The sequence below is a fragment of the Condylura cristata genome, unplaced genomic scaffold, assembly GCF_000260355.1.
Source record: "Condylura cristata isolate star-nosed mole 26May11 unplaced genomic scaffold, ConCri1.0 scaffold00007, whole genome shotgun sequence".
NCBI classification, from domain to species: Eukaryota; Metazoa; Chordata; class Mammalia; order Eulipotyphla; family Talpidae; genus Condylura; species Condylura cristata.
This window is the reverse complement of record NW_004567108.1, coordinates 19,663,326-19,680,417: the sequence shown is the minus strand read 5'-3', so window position 1 is coordinate 19,680,417 and position 17,092 is coordinate 19,663,326. Positions and strand designations below refer to the sequence as shown.

General features: G+C 32.8%; 1 protein-coding gene across 1 annotated transcript in view; it reads right to left on the bottom strand.

Annotated features, from left to right (window-relative positions):
- Positions 1–401: 401 nt before the first annotated feature.
- Positions 402–17,092, bottom strand: part of ST8SIA4 (ST8 alpha-N-acetyl-neuraminide alpha-2,8-sialyltransferase 4) — a 91,348-nt gene continuing 74,657 nt past the window's right edge. Inside the window, exon 5 of the mRNA XM_004678112.2 lies at positions 402–2,261. Coding sequence (XP_004678169.1) covers positions 1,979–2,261 — 283 coding nt within the window. The 3' untranslated portion in view covers positions 402–1,978. The remainder of the gene's footprint in view (positions 2,262–17,092) is intronic.

Below are 17,092 nucleotides of genomic sequence, written 5' to 3'. Positions count from 1 at the left end.
ATTTTAAATCACTTATTTTTGTTCTGCAGAAATCAGACTTTTCTTTGCTTTTGATACATGTACCCACTTTGTTTTTTTGCATTTCTCCAGCTCAGAGATTTCATGATAAACGTGTATCAAGTTCTATCCGTTTTGAGCTATGCACCTCCTTTATGTAGTCCATGTGTTTTCTTAGAGACACATACATTCTCAGAAAACATAGCTTCCTATATCTCAAGGGTCTATCAATTTTAAAGAATAATACTGCATATTTTTGAGCAAGAATAATACTGCATATTTTTGAGAACAATACTGTAGTATCCTTTTCTGATAGTTTGTGTGTGTATATGTATATATATATATATATATATATATATGTTTATACATATATATTATATTCTCCATGCTTTTTATCTATTTATTTATTTTTCAGGCTGTCCTCCCTAAGAAACAAAACACATATCCCCCATGCTATTTCTTCTTTTTTCAGACCGCCTTCTCTAAGAAACAAGAAGTTATCCAAGTTATTTCAGGCCAAAAGTAGAAGTGGAAACACAGTGCTTCTGCTTTCTCAAGAAACAATACACCAATTAGAACGACCTACCAGCATAGCACAAGTTTGCAGGAAACTGACCTATGGGTCAATTCAGTTAAATGTCAAAAATTTTAAATAGCTTCATTAATCATGCCATGTGTTTGTTTGTAAACACATTAACATGATAAAGCAAAACATTTAACCACAGAAAAAAAAGTAGTCAACTTAATTCATTTGAAGTGAAATTACAGAAACAGAGTTTTATAGTCAGATCTCTTAAGATGAATCCTCTCTTCATGGAAACAACACTTTATTAATTATCCTACTTTTGCACTAAAAATTTAACAAAGATTTTTAAAGAGCATGTCAGTCTTTCCATTTGAATAATGAGAGGACTGTCAAAGACCTGGAAGTCACCTTTCAGCTCTATTAATCAAACACGTATTAGAAAGGATAAAATGCTTCCATAAAACAATTATGAAATGTAAAAGTTGTGGAAGCCTTCTTTCGAACAAAAATAAAGTTTGACCTTGAAAAAATTTAATACCTAGAGACAATTTTCACACTGCTAGTATAATAATATGTTGATATATTCACAAAAGAAGAGTGGTTGGGTAGAAACACCAATATAATCTTTGGTACCAAAAGTACATTTTTCTGCTAATTTTACCATCTCAAATGACAGACCATCATTCCATCAGAATGGCTCAATGTTACTAAGTGGTACAGTTTAGCTGGTACCCTCTACACCACTGGGAAAAAAATCTGGAGGTCTAGAGTTGTGCAAAATAAAACTTCTTTACAAAGTCATTGTGTGACTGCTTTTTAAAAATACTAGAACTTTAAAAATGATACTCGAAGATTATTTATCGCATTCATCTTTATCTCAGAAATTATTTCTAAGCACCCCAATATCTATGCCAAAAGAGATTCCAGAAGACAAAGCAAAAACAGAAACAAAACATAAAATTCATGATCCTGACTGAAGGCATTTGCTTGAATTACTTAATCTTGCAGATTTCACTACTCAAATTGTTTCCATTTTCCTTTCTTCTCACAATGGTGGTTTGCTTTCCCCACTGGCTGAGTTGTGTTTCTGGGTTCCTCTTCCGATGTGCTTGGCATTGCAGTGGCAGTCCAATAGTGATGAACATATTTGCTTCATTAACTAATGACAAGTGCATTGTTGGATCTTGTAAACACTACTGATTATACATTCAAACTGTGTTCTTAGTGGAAGTGGCACTTACTAGGACCCTTGAAATCAAAATATTTAATTTTTAGAGCACTTTGCAGGCATTTCATCAGCTGGTAGTGAATTTCTCATGAACGTCCTTAATCACCTTCCGGGTCCTTGGTGGATGCTGAAACCCAGTCTTGTTTTGGATCCTATTTTCAACTCTTAGGAAGCATCTTCAGAAAAGAAGTGCATATTCAGTTTGTTTGTAAGTCTTCAAATGTGCATTATTGCTTTACACACTTTCCTGTTGTCAATTTTAGAGCTCCTCTATTATGTAGCACATTTAATGTTTTAAATTCTAATGGCATTCTGTGAGGACTTGCATTGGAAAAGTACCTATATTTTAAGTCATCATAATAATGATATTTGACAGCTTTTCCACTCAGATCCTTAGGGAAGGGCCAGAATCCATACAGGTGAATTTCATCACAGAATCTTGTAGCAAGTGTATACATGAGGAGACCTGTGCTTGGTCTTTTGATGGGAACTTTGTTTGTCAGCCAGTACCTGTAGGGGAAAAAAAAAAAAAAAAAGAAGAATTTAGAAATTTAGCAAAATACACAACATACTGTAGCAAGTAAATTATGTAGACTTAAAGGAAAATGAATATGCATTGTGTCTTAATAAGTAATATACATAAGACTGCTGGAGAAATAATATATTTCTTAAGCATTTAGAAAAATTGATGTATTCTTTTTGTCCTAGTCTTCATTTCCTTGCTTATATTTTTAGTTTTATTTCATTTGAACTGGGATGTAGGCCAGAGGTGCAAGGGATATGTGAGAGGATTCTCCAGAGACAAAGTAGGGAGCAGAAGTAGAACCACTGAGAACACATTGCTGAGGGGAGCAGCAGGTGAGACAGGAGAAATCTGCTGTGCCATGTGGGTCACCTCCCTGACCAGGGATTTAATGCATGACACAGTGGCTGGCAATAATGTGATAGAACTAATTGGCTGGCAATAATGTGATAGAACTAAGACTTTAACCCATGTGCCACTGAGGAGGCCCTTCTTATTTATTTTTACCTAGAGATCAGGTCAACATTACTGTGGGATATTATAGTCAAAACAAATTCACAGTAACTGTTTATGTAATATACACAGTAGATTCTTCTCAGAAGAAGTTAAATATGACAGCAACAGACACAGTAATCAGTCAAAAATTAATTCTCTAAAAATATTGGAAACTTTTACACTGGGTTTTCAAAAATTTTTTCAATTAAAAATACAAGCAAACGAATGCTTACAATGACTTTTTTAACTTCAACCATCTGAGTCACAGTTTTGTGAAGCTAATTTAAAACATTAGCTCAATGAATGGCAAAACAATTAACATGTAATTATTTACCACTTATATAATTTAAAATGTTAAATAGGTAACATTCATTTCATTACCAACCACTATTTTATAGTATACTCTAAAACCATTGTTGCCCAATATGTTTACCAGAGCAGCCAGCTGATTCACAAGTCCATCACCCCTCTGGAGGGGCAGGGAGTTTCCAGGGCGTCTTAGCCTATTCCTTATCTTGCTTGGAAACAGCTAAAAGAGGAAGGGTGTAGATTTTCTCTTACTTTCAAAGCTGTCCAGTTAAAAATAGAATTAAGTTGGCAAATTCTTTTTATTTTTGTTTTGTTATTGTCTTTTGTTTAGGGAAATATATACAGTGTGATTTAAATAAAAGGGGGAGATTATGTTTGTTGCTGTATTTCAACACTTGCCTTATATTTTATGAGTCTTTCCTGTTTCTGTATTTGTTGCTGTATTTCAACACTTGCCTTAAATTTTATGAGTCTTTCCTGTTTCCTGAAAATTTTCAAAAATAATTTATGAAGTTTTCAAGGATGATCCAATACATGTAGACAATTGAATATGAAAAAATCAAAAGGGTACTTATTTGTTTTAAAAACTCAGTATATTCAGCCATCCCTATTAATATCTTAAACAGGAAAAATATACTTAGTCATTAACAAGCCCTGTTTTCCCTTTTCCCCCACTTTTTCATCCTAGGGTTGATCTTTTACTTTGTTGTTGTTGCTGTTGTTGGATGAAGGCCACATAGTCAATGGTTTGAGCACTGTGAAATACATGAGATATCTTTTGCTATCACAAGTGTTTTGAGAAAATCTACATAAAGAATTTCAGATGGAATTTTCAGGAAAAACAAAACATCAGAGAACAACTCAGTGATAGCTAAACAAGCAAAACCCAAATTCTTCATGTAGTTTACATTGTGAAGAGGCAAGACACTGATTCCATACATACAGTGTAGTCAAGCTATAACTCAAAGGCATCAAACGGGCTTCCCTGACCTCAAATGGGTTAAGTCTCAGTGCTCTCAAGCAATAGCCAGCCACTGCAACATGCGATCTCTTCTCCTGTTTAGCACCCTCCCCACCCCCTAGGTCTGGCCCAGCAGACCTCTCCTGTCTCTCTCACTGATCTCCTCAGCAATGTATCTCAGTCCACCTTTCCTGCTTCCCACTCTCTCTGGTGAATTCGCTCGCTCCTGCACCTCTGGCCTACACCCTTGTTCTTATATATATACATGAGTAAAATATATTTTTTTAAAGGTATCAAATGAATTAATACAATTTGAAACTTTCTCAGTTGTTAGAAGTAGGTGTTCTTAACAGGAAGTGATCCTCGTAAGACAGTTTTGTGAGTGTGATGTGTATGTGGCTGAAAATTTCAATTGATAAAATGAATTAACTTATAAATTAACTTATTTATAAATGTTTGAGATGAGTGATGCAAGTTAAAACTTTATTAAAAATTGTAATTTATTTTAAAAACGGCAGTGATTATGAATAGTTTGACACTGTGAAGTCATGATGACTTACCTCACTTCTAAAGTGAATAAGAGATAAATTTCTCAGTAAATTAAATAACAGAAAATGAAATAATGCTGTATTGTCAGTACAGAACACAAAGGTCACATTATATGTGACTTAAATATCACTTTATAAATATGTGTTTTCCATTTCCTAATTCTGGTGAGATTGCCTTGAAACTCACTCAACTGTAGTTGGCTATAGACAAAGTATCAAAGTAACTTTTACAGAGAATATGTGTTAGAAACTGTGATGATAGAAATACATGCTGAAGACAACACTGTTATCTTACATGTTTCAAAACAGGGCACTTTCTCAGATGCCTCAAACAGAAAAACAGGGAGGATATCTTAATGTTCAGAAAGCTAGTGTTTCCAAAAAGAAGACAAATGAGCATTATGGGGACATCTGTTTCCCCCCCCCAAAAAAAATAAATAATAGAAAAGTGTAATTCTTGATACTATTCTCAAATCTGTGGATTATTTTAGTAAGGATTTTATGGAAAAAAATAAATAGGTGCATTTTAAATAGGGATTTATATATTGGCTATTAATTAATTGGTATTAAGAAAATTTCTTGAAAACTATACTCAAATCACAAAGAACCCTATTAAAAAAGCGTTAGTAATGAGACTTTAGAAAATGGTATATTTGTATATTTGTCCCAAGTAAATTAACCTATATGTAGTTAAAATATTGGCATTAACTTTGCATTGGACTTATTAACAGTAGAAGAAATTAAGCTTTGGGATGCGTGGTTTATAATCATTTAAATAACTATTAAAGCAACCCACCCACCCAAATTACCTTGTGTCAAGATATTTTTGGAGAAACAATACAAATAAATGCCACATATTACAAAAAATTCACAGGCAAACAGACCTTAATAAATGGAATCAGTATGTAGCAAATAAATTCAGACAAAACTTGAAAGCAGGTCAAGAACTAAGACACAACTCATTTTAATTTTATCATTACTGTAATAGATGCTGCAATTGACTTATCTTAGTGCAGAGAAAAAAATGTCTGTAAAACTTAAAAAACACAGGAGCTGATGCTACTTGATTCAGTAAGAGTAAGTTGTAATGTTTTACTTGAAATTGTGTAGGTTAATCAAAATTATTGAGATTCAGTATTTTAGTAGAAACATTTCATATGTGAAAAAGACAAAAATTGATATTATTTTTTAATTCTATTAATATAATTAGAGAGTATCTGTCAATATTACAAGACAAAGAAAACCTACAGCATAACTTAAAATCCAACTCTGAAAGCATATACTTTCTATAAACAAACTGACAGGCTTAAAACTATAACTTCCTGGTGAGGAGGTTATCAAAAATAGATAGCACACTAACTTACACTTTTAATCCTAGTTATACAAACTTTTAAAACCATAAAGTAATAAAATAAGGACAGATTCATACTCAAATACAGTAGAAATTCTTCTCAACTTTATCTCAAATTCATATCTGCTATAGTTTTAAAATTTAGCAATATTTTCAGTACAGCAAATTGTCTAGTTTCCATGCGTGCATTTCTTTTTTATGCCAATTGTATTTTAAAATAATAAAATTAATGTAGAATCCTTGTAGAAAATTTGGATAAAAAGAAATTTATGGAATTCAAGACAGGTTACCTCCAAATATACCACTTTGGCATACCGATTATTTTAAATTAAAAAGTTAGTTAAGAATAAGCTCCTGTAAGAAATACACTTTAACCTTTCTTTATCTCCCTTGAAAGCAGGGAATAAATCTCCCACAGGAAAGTTAACCGTTCTACCCCAGGAGGTATAGGGACAATCTTATCAGCATAGAGAGAGAATTTGAGACTAGAAGGCTGTATGAACGAACCACTGCTACTTTACTAATTTACTACCCCAAGATCAAATTTCTTGTTCTTGTCAATTTTCCAACAATTCATTGTTTCCTTGTTAAAAAAAAAAAAAAAGAAAGTAAGAAGAAAGTAAGAAAGTATAAAAGCTGCCTGCTTTGGGTCACATGTCTTCATGGCTCCCAAAAAACATGAAATTAAATTCGTTTTTCTGCTGTTAATCAATTCTCTCTTATGGGCATTGTCTCAATCAAGAACCCACAGGGATGTGTAAGAGAAACATTATCTATTATCAAGCCACGATAGATTAATTCCTGCTCTGTGGCATCCTTTGTTTATCTGGTGATTTTTGCTCTTAACTTATTACAATTATTCATAGCAATATATTAAATCTTTTCAATTAGATAGGCTATCTTTTATTTTGGATATTATTAAATTCCTTCCTTTCCTTCATATTACAACACCCTATACTGTTGTATGAAACAGACTCAACCTTTGAGATTTATATGTAAGTCAAACATTTCTTATTTTTTATACATGTCAGAGCTGCCATAGATCTCACTATCTCCCAGCATGGATTTTCTGTTCTTGCTAAACAATTTGCCTTATCTTATTTCAAACAGCACTTAGAATGCTTTCACCCACTAAATTTGTGTGTTACAAAAGGCCATGATAATAAATGGATGTAAATCTGTGATATAAGGGAAAATTGCTTCTGTGTTTCTTGACTACTAATGTTCAACACACAAGATTCTTATGATGATCATCTTAAAACAATGTAACATTTTTAAAATGTTTACAACTTAAGATGATGTAAAAGAGATCATAAGTATTAAAAGAACAAGGCATAAAGCTTCACATGTTGTAAATAATATTGGTTGACTTTCAACATCCCCCGAAGAACTCATTTCTTCAATTCTGTTTACATATCTACTTCTCTATTAGTGCCTTCTGAAGTAAACATTGGCTGGATAATTGTGGTTTAACCACAACAGGTATGTTTCCCTTGATTGTATGACTTTGCGTTTCCTTTCTATATAAGATCATTGCTAATTCAAATCTTCTCTCATGTGACAGTTCATTCCCTGAAACTGCATGACACATTCTTGGTTCTACTCTGCATCCTCATTCCCATTTTGATCCAACAATATGTCAAATTTTATTTCATAACAAAATTGAATATAGTCACCTGATGGTCAGATACATGATAAGCTCAAGCAGGCAAACTTGTAAAAAGAAAAAAAAAAATCATGTACTGATAATATTAAAGTTCACATTCAGTATATTTTGATGACACAGCTATGCAACCTCTGTCATCAGACATGGTCCAGATGGAGGAGAATTGCTCTGAAAAATCAGACTTTCCACGCTAACTTATGTTACGACCTCTTTTTTTTGTATAATCATAATATCAAAATATTCTGAGCAACTTTCAGCTTATAATTGGACTGCCTCAGCTGCATAAGGCCTGTCTGCCCTGACAAACTAGCATTGCACGAGGGTGGAAAATTCCCCTGAGGTCAAGTGACTTGACAACTGACCAATAAATAAAAGCAAAAGGGCTGTTTTTGCAAAGTTTCTCTCACTGTCAAATGGAGGAAAACCCAGATCTTATCATTCTATTATTTCACCTAGCCTTCTATTCAGCTTCTAAAGAATTACTCAAACTTCCTATTGTCTGGCCTTTAGATGTGGAAATTCATCCAGGTTGCCTGTTTTTAAACTACTCAAGTTTTCCACCTGCTACACCTTAAAGGAATCCACAAAAGTCTTCTGGCTAGTTTTTCAGGATTCTATGTAGTCTTTAGATAAGAAAATTCACCTATGTCTTCTATTCAGAGATTTGATTAGCAAGGAATTTCCTCTTCTGTCTCCCAGGATGATTCAGGCAGAAAAACAAAAACCCATTAAGTAGTAAATAAGGTTTAAGGGACTTCTATCTTAGTTGATCTCCACTATAGTAATATTAGTCATAAACCTTGTGCACCTGTGTACCTGTTTTTAACCTTGATTGATTTTAGAATGTTATATCTCAGCTAAACGACAATACAACCCTAAACTGTTCTTAGAAAAAAAAAAGATTGTAATCTCTCAGCCCAGTTCATGTGCTGATGTCATCCCACTGCTTGCTCCTAATGTATAAAATAAACCTCTGCTGAAGGCAGAGCAGGAAGACTTGCATCCAACTCCTGTGTCTTCCTCGCCCCCCTTTCCCCTTTTTCTCCTTCTCCCCTTTTTAGGAATCTCCGCTCACCGATGCCTTCCCACCTTAGGGTCCTGCCTGTCTTGCCTCCAGATACCTCAATAGTTGGAGCTGGTCTCCAACATTTTATATTTGAAAAGAAGAAGTGTATATACATTTCCACAGTCAAATATCTAGGGTTTTCTCTTAATTTGGTTTCAATAGAACCATTGTTTTATTTCAGAATATTCCACATATAAGTGTAATTATTTGCTATTTGGCATTATCCTTCTGACATAGATATCTTAGCATAACTGCCTCTAGTTCCATCCATGCTATAGTAGATGGCAAGAGTTTATCACTTTTTAATAGCTGAGTAGTATCCATTGGGTATATATACCACATCTTCCTAATTTATTCATCTGTCTTTGGAAACATAAGTTGTTTCCATAGCTTAGATATTAAAAACAGGGCTTCATCGAACATATAAGTGTAAATATCCTATTGAATTCATATTTTTGTATTCTTTGGGTTGATACCTAGGAATATAATTGCTGGGTTTATATGATAGATTCATTTTTAATATTTTGAGAAAACTCCATGTTTGCCAGAGGAGTTGGACCACCAGTCTGCATTCTATCAACAGTATGGAGATTTCTCACTGTATTAACAACTTTAGCTTAATAGTATATATATACAAAAATTCCTTTCCATAAGCCCAGGAATTATTTTATCTGGAATATGAGATGAAGTACATAAGCATAATGCCCCCCATGCAGTCTCAATTCACAGTAATATTCTGTTTCTCCTTTTATGTTTTTTTTTTACATAAATGATCTTTATGTTTGGTCATACAAGAATACTCTATCAAAGGTAAATAATGTAGTTTCTGGTTTTACAGTAATTTGAAATAAAATAATTATTTTCTACAATTTGCCCCTGAGAACATGCCTTCAACCTCATAATTCTACACTCTACCCCAAAAAGTTAACAGAGATAATCCATGATGATGTTATATATCCCATCAAAAAGCAAAGCATACAGAAAGGAATAGCATTGATTTTCAGAGTTTTTGTCCTCAATTTTTGTCAATGTGCTGGTTCATTCAGGAGGAGTACATATGTATAGACAGTAAAATATAAAACTTAAAGCAATCATTCCTGGACATATTGATATGATATATTGCTGTTGTTTTGTTTTCAACTGTTCAAGTAATCTTTTCATTGTATTCCCACTCTGCAGTATGCTACCTAACAGGAATTCATTTTTAACAGAGCAAAATATTTCATTGTGTTTTATACAACTTTGGCAAAACTCATATCTTTTAACTAATGGCGTGACTTGCCTTGCTACAAAGTAGCACTGGTAATATTTTCTTAAAAATATAAAAAGGAAATCTCAGTCCTATTCAATAGAGACTATTTCAATCAACAATAAATTAATACTTATATTACTCCAGAGAGACAAATAATAATAGATCTTAAATCTACTTCTTATACATGTAAGAAAAAGAATAAAACAGCATATTTGCTATGATTTGGCAAGGTAAAAATAAACACAGAAGTAAAAACATTAAACAATTTATTGAAAGAGAGAAATAATAATCTCAGTATAATGGGCCAGAGACAGCGTTGATTTTTCACTTATTCCTTACCACAAACCTACAAGCAGATGTTATTTCATGATGAAGACATAGTGGTTTAAGGAGATTAAATAATAACCGTATTAATATTATGGAGATTGTGGGTGATAGGATGGGGATTTAAGCCCACATCTCTCTGACTATGATTATTTCAATTTTAACTAAAAAGAAATTAAATTCACTAACTTTCCCAGAGTACTTAGCTTGAAGTCAAATCCTCAGCACCATTTTTAACACAGAGTTCATATGGGGAAAATAAAGGATCTGTATGGAATTTTGATGATTCAAAATTCAGTATGAGTGATGATAGGATTTGCACATTTTTTTTTTTTGTCTGTATGTTCTGTCCAAAGGTAAATAAATGCTGACCAGAACACAGAATGCACTTTTCCCAAATACAGAAGTGTCTTGATGTCAGACAACTGTGTTCAGGTTTCAAGCTGTAACTTACTTAACCACACTGCAAATATCAAAGGCTGGGACACTGTATCAAAAGTTGGGAATTTCCATGTAGATTTGAATAATGCTTCTTAAATAGTATCAAGCTGATTTCTACTGTATCAGAAACTTTTATTTATGAAAGTATCTTCAAGTGCCATTAAAATGAAAGGAGAAATTTATAACTGCAAGAGATCAATCTGATAATATTTTTTCTTGTGTTCTTTGCATGCACAGCTTGGTATTAAATGGGTTATAGAAAGAAAATGGCAAATCCTTTTGGAAGAGGCCCTTCATAATATATATATGGAACATACCTATTGATCTTCATGAGCCTAATACATCAGAGACATAGAGGACACATGACATGGACAAGGATTTAGGCCTAATAACCTCTGTATTTTCTTGGTTACTTATTTATTGGGTACCTACTACAGAAACCTGGCCTTGATTTAGCTCTAAATTTCACTCATCTTCTTTTAATTTATCCATCTACATATTTGTTCAGGCTGAGTATTGATATGGTGCTAAAATGTCCCTCTGCGAGGTCTACCTACCTATACGATGTTGGTTTTGCCAAGTCTCTCACATTTTATTTGTGAATTCTTAACTGTAATTATTGTGACATTAATCATCCTATTTCATATTCACATGTTCAAAGTTCTTCCACAAAATACTGTAATATAGACAGTCATATGCATGATATATGTATACATATATATCATTGGACTTCCAAAGAGAGCAGTTAGTGGCACAATAAGTAAAATAAAGTCATATTTGTCATAAAATTTATTTTGTATATTAGTAAATGTTTAATAGCAGATACCAATTAGGGAGGGAAAAAGCTACTAATTTGTAGCATTTGCCAATATTTGTGTTGTAAATATTTCTATCACAATTTCAAGTAATAATATGGTATCAGTAAACACTAAGTTGGTTAGAGATGGCACAATCAGCTTTTGAAATCAATACCAACAGCAACAATATACCACTGACTGAAAAAATGTTTTGAAAATTCCTCTTGATCCTTAGTCCCTTAAGTTTTACACAATAATTAAAAGTTAAAGAAATTTTCAATAATTAAAAGTTAAAGAAAGTTAAAAAATTTCTCAGTGGTTGTTTACTTGTACACCCTATTTCTGAAGACAAAAGATAGGAATGTAATTCACATCTCTCTAAAGATAACTTTACTACATACTCCTAGAAAGTTTAATGTTATAAAACAACTGAAAATAGAAACATAAATGATCAAGTTTTTCATTTATAGCCTTCTATTGTTATGATATGCAGCATAGTGCTGGATACACAGTAGATACTTAATGAATACTTATTTAAATTATTCTAGTTGGCATCTTTAATATTTGTATTTTTAATAAACTGGCAACAGCATACTCATGACTTAGCAATTTCTGAGTGACAATATGAAAAGTGGGGAAAAATACTGGAAAACTGTTGCCTGCTTTACTTTTAGTTTCCTATAAGGTTTGGAAAGCCTTCTGACTCAGTTTACTTATCCATAAATTGAGATTCTTAATCAAGTTTCTACTGTATTAAAAATTTTTATTTATGAAAGGTTACAAGCATTGTCAATCCATAATGAGGAATATGAGAGTTTATTTAATTCTAGCCATAGTTTTAGCCTTTACATTTTATTACTTTTACTTTTATGTGAGATATGACATAGCTCTGTATTTCTCTTCATAACTTTATAGAATTGTTCATCCAGTACCCTCTGCTGAAAAACTTCAAAACATTTCCAGTTTTGTGTGATATGTATAAATATGTATTATGAAACTTTATTTATAAATTCAATTCAGCTATTTGACTGTCTAGAAACTGAAAAATTATCCCATTATAATTTCAAAGATAAAGATAATGGAAGAGAACAAAGTTAAAGGAAAATGGAATACTATTGAAAAGATAAATTAAAGGAAAATAAATGGAAGGCATTCTCTATACTTTGTTTTCCATGTCAGAACACTGAATGGAATTGAAATGGCTTATTTCAAAGTGTATCATATATTGACTTTGGTGAAGGAAATTTTAAAAAAATTATCATCTATAGATGAATTCTAACATGATTTAAGAATGTATATTTTGTGATATCCAAAGAGCAAGATAATGCTTAAAAAGTGCAATAGATGCATGAAAGTTAGAAAAATATGAGCAGACTGAATGACCCAGATTTGGATGACCTCTTTTAATTAAATGAATTCTGAGATACAACTAAAGTATTTTATATAAAATACTAAAATGAAGAAGTAGGATATTTAACAGGTTAAATACTAGAAACAAAGGAGGACAGTCTATTGAAGCATGATCAGGGAGTTAAATGAAGTTAATTCTAAAGTGACTTGTGTATTATTCTTTCCAAGATCACTTTTTAAAAATTAAAAATCATAGTAGCCTTATATTTTTCATTAAGATTGGAAGGAAGCAATTAAACTTTTTTTTATCATCAGACATGTATTTCTAAAGAAAAGAAAGAAAAATTTAAATAAAGTTGGGATAGGTAATTCTAAAGCTTAGTAAAAGTAGCTAGAAGTCAGAAGACAAAAATGATAAGAGGTGTTTTATCTAGGCGTTTTTTTTTTTTTTTTTTTTTACATACGCATGTGAAGTGCAAGGAGGCACTTAGAGATATACTTCAATACTCTCTAGCTGACAGAGGGCCAATTTTTCAATGAAAATCCATGGACTATGACAACAAGGAGCAAATGGTCCTTTAATGGTCTCATGATCTTATTTTTGCTTGATTTGTCTATTTGCAAATGATATACCCAGTTTGCATCGTACGTCAATTTAAATTAACCTTCCAGATATGAGTTGTGCTAAAATCTATTTCAACAGTAATAAGTACCAACAAATGCAATCTATAATCCATTCAATAATGTAAAATGTGTGCTAGCAATGCGTACAGATTAAACGTCAAAGATGAGAGCTCTTCTCAAATCTCAGCAAAGGGATAGAATCAAGACAACATAGTAAGTTCAAAGAAGTTGTTCAAAGCTTTCATAGCAAGTATCAAAATAATAGTCTTTAGTCTTTGATTAGTCAAATCAAAATCATCATTCTTTAGTTTTATTCCTCCATGTAGACTATAATACTAAAGGAACTGCCTAGTTCAATAACCTTCCCTTAGCATAAATTTGTTTCGCAATAAAGGTTTTTCTATTTGCATGTAAGTTGAGAAAAGGGTTTAGTTGAGGGAAGTTCCAATGAAGAAATGATGTTGAGGCAATGCCAGAGCTATAGATTTTAGAATCTGAATTATATCTGATGGTAAACATCACTAGAAATGCTACTTCTCTAATTCTGCACCTCAATATTAATTGTGTAAAAATTTCTGTTTTTATCCCTGTTTTTTGTAGGACTACAAAGTGATTATAATATTTTCCATTAAGTCAAATATTAATATATTTTGTCCTGCTAGATGTTAACCTCTACTTGAAGAAAATGCAATCTAATGGCATCAATTCTAATTCCTCCCACCTTTTTTCTCTTAGTCTTTTTATTGCTAATACTTTCAACATATGTTTAGGTAGACTCAATTATGTTATTAAACCACATTTATTAAATTACTGCTAATGGAAGGACCATTAGTAGAGTTTTCTTAACATGATATTTTTGTTCAGATGAAGGAGAAAACAAATGTAGCTGTAAAGATGCGTACATTATTTACTATGCCATTCTTTGCAGTAGAAATGCATAAAAATAAAACCAGTCCTACGAAATCAGGCTACATTGTACCTTGCCTGATATTTGCCTCAGTTATGATGATTATATTCATGAAGTTGGACTCCATCATATTATGTAAAAAATAACTCAAAATAATCATATATTCTTATTTAGAATTAAGACTAAAAATATTAGCAGCATATACAGGATTAGGCAAAGATATCTTACTTGTAACAGCAAAAGTACAAGTGATGAGAAAGTAGTTTTATGCATCACAGGATACTGTCAAAAAAAAAAAAAAAAGATAAACCCACACAGTGGGAGAAAATATCTGATAAAGGTCTTGAGTCCAAAATACGTAAATGATTCTAACAATTCCACACTAAAAAGACAATCTAATTTTTTTTTAATGAACAAAAAAAATAGATATTTTCCAATGAAGGTACACAATGTCCAATACACACATGAAAATAGCAACATCAAGAAAACTAGAGTCAGAACCACACTGAGATGCTATTTTACAAAAAGCTGCACTGTATACTGCAAAACAAAGAAGTATATCAAAAAGTTGATGATGAGATGGCATTAGAACCCCCATTTTTGGTTGTGTCTGTCTGATAGACCTTTGGAAAACTACTGCAAAAGTTCATCAAAGAGTTGCCACAGATGAATAATTTGCCCTCCTAGGTATAATATTATCTCTTGACCAAATTTTAGTCTTCTGAGTCCTTTTCATTAGATCTCTACTTTGAACTTTCATTCCCATCCTTATTAAGTTTCAATGAATTCTGTTGTCATTTTGTAAAATCCATTTATACTAGATATTTCACTATCGTTGGCATATGATCAAATTCACATTCCAAACATTTATGTCTAAATCCTTGGCCGGTCTTTAGTAGAGACTTATTGGCATGTTTGTCAAAAATACTCTTATCCTGTTAGTCTTTTAGAAAATTTTATATGTTGTGCTGACCCCTGTAAATTAATCTCTGCTTCTATTTGCTGTGTTTGGAATTGAGCTTGGTCATATATTGGAATTTCTTATCCCTGATGCAATATCTTCTGAATAAAATCTGTATTATTTTTAACAGTGCCTGGCTCTGTTTCTCTTTGACAATCCTCAAGGAATTGAAAACATATGTTCACACAAAAACTAGTGCACCGGCATTTATAGCAATATTACTCCTGTTGTAATGCTGTGCTATCCATAGGAAAGGGAGGTACCAGGTTTCTTGTCCCATGCAAAGAAGGAGCAGAGCAAGACTGGGAAACTTAAAAAGAGAGCAAAGTAGCAGAGACTGATGGTTGAAGAAGTCTTGGAGGAGGTGCATGGAGCAGAGACATGTGAAGAAGAAACTGCGCCCACTTGGGTTTGTACCAGGGACTCAGGGGGCATGGAAGGAGACACTGAATGAGAAGAGATGTGTGTGATAGACTTGTGAGGAGGTTGACAACAGCAGACTTTATCTTGATTTTGATATTTTGATTTTTCTCTTTTCCTGCCAGACTTGCCTGGCCCTTTCTGCCCCTTTGTGGTGGTTCCCAGAAGGTGCCTCAGACTTGTAACAAGCTTTTGAACCTCAAAGGCCCTGTGTTAGGACAACCCTGTTTGGCTGAAAATTTACACAGGAGATGGGTAACTTTGGGTGTTTAACTGGAAACTTATCACTGCATTCTTTCTCTCCTGTCTATTGCACAATAACTGTATTAATGAAGATCTTACATACTAGACCTGTGTTTTGGCCTGATGAGGCCAATGGCTGTACCTATTGAGAACAAACAAGTTGGGGACCCAGGGTGCCCCTCACTCTGCTACTAACAATATTAGCCAAAAATGGAAACAAATCACAACTTCATCAACTGATGAATTTTTAAAAAGTGTTTTATATCTAACAATGGAATATTATATAATGATTAAAATAAAAACTGAAAACATGCAACAATACCGATAAACATGAAAACATTATTTCAAGGGACAGCAGTCACAAAAAGAGCTTATATTATTTCATCCTTTCTAAAAATTATCTAAAATAGAATACTTCGTAGAAATAGAGAGTAAATTAGTTGTTGCCAAAAACTCAGGCTGAGTTTGAGAACTTAGAGGAAAATGAGGAGTGACTAATAACTTTATGTGGTTTATTTTGGGGAGATAAAATGACTTAAAATTGACTGATTCTTTGAATATATTAAAAATAATATGCTTGGCCATCCCTGGTGGAGCAGTGGGTTAAAGCACAGCATTAAGAAGCTAAGGCCACTTCTGCATGAGTTCAATCCCCACCTGCCCTGGAGGTGATCCGCATGGCATGGCAGACCTCTCCTGACCAGCCCGCTGCTCCCTTCAGCAGTGTACTTCATAGATCTGCCTGTTCTGCTCCCCACTCTGTCTATGGTGAATCCTCTCACTGCCCCTCTGGCCTATACCACAGTTATGTATGCATAAATAAATAAATCTTTTAAAAAATTATATAATTGGATACTTTAAAGGGTGAATTTTATTATATGTGAATTATATAGCTGTCCTCAAAGTAAAAAAAAAAAAAAATGAATCATGAGTAAGTGTGAAATTGACCTACATGTACACTGAGCTGCTCTGCTATAATGAGAAATCCTGGGACTTACTATGGAGCCAGTTATCCACAGTGAAAAATGCTTCTCATTTGCTTTGTAAAATAAGGCTGATTGTTCTGTCTGTTTTTCAGATTTTTGATCTGTAAATTTTGCTGA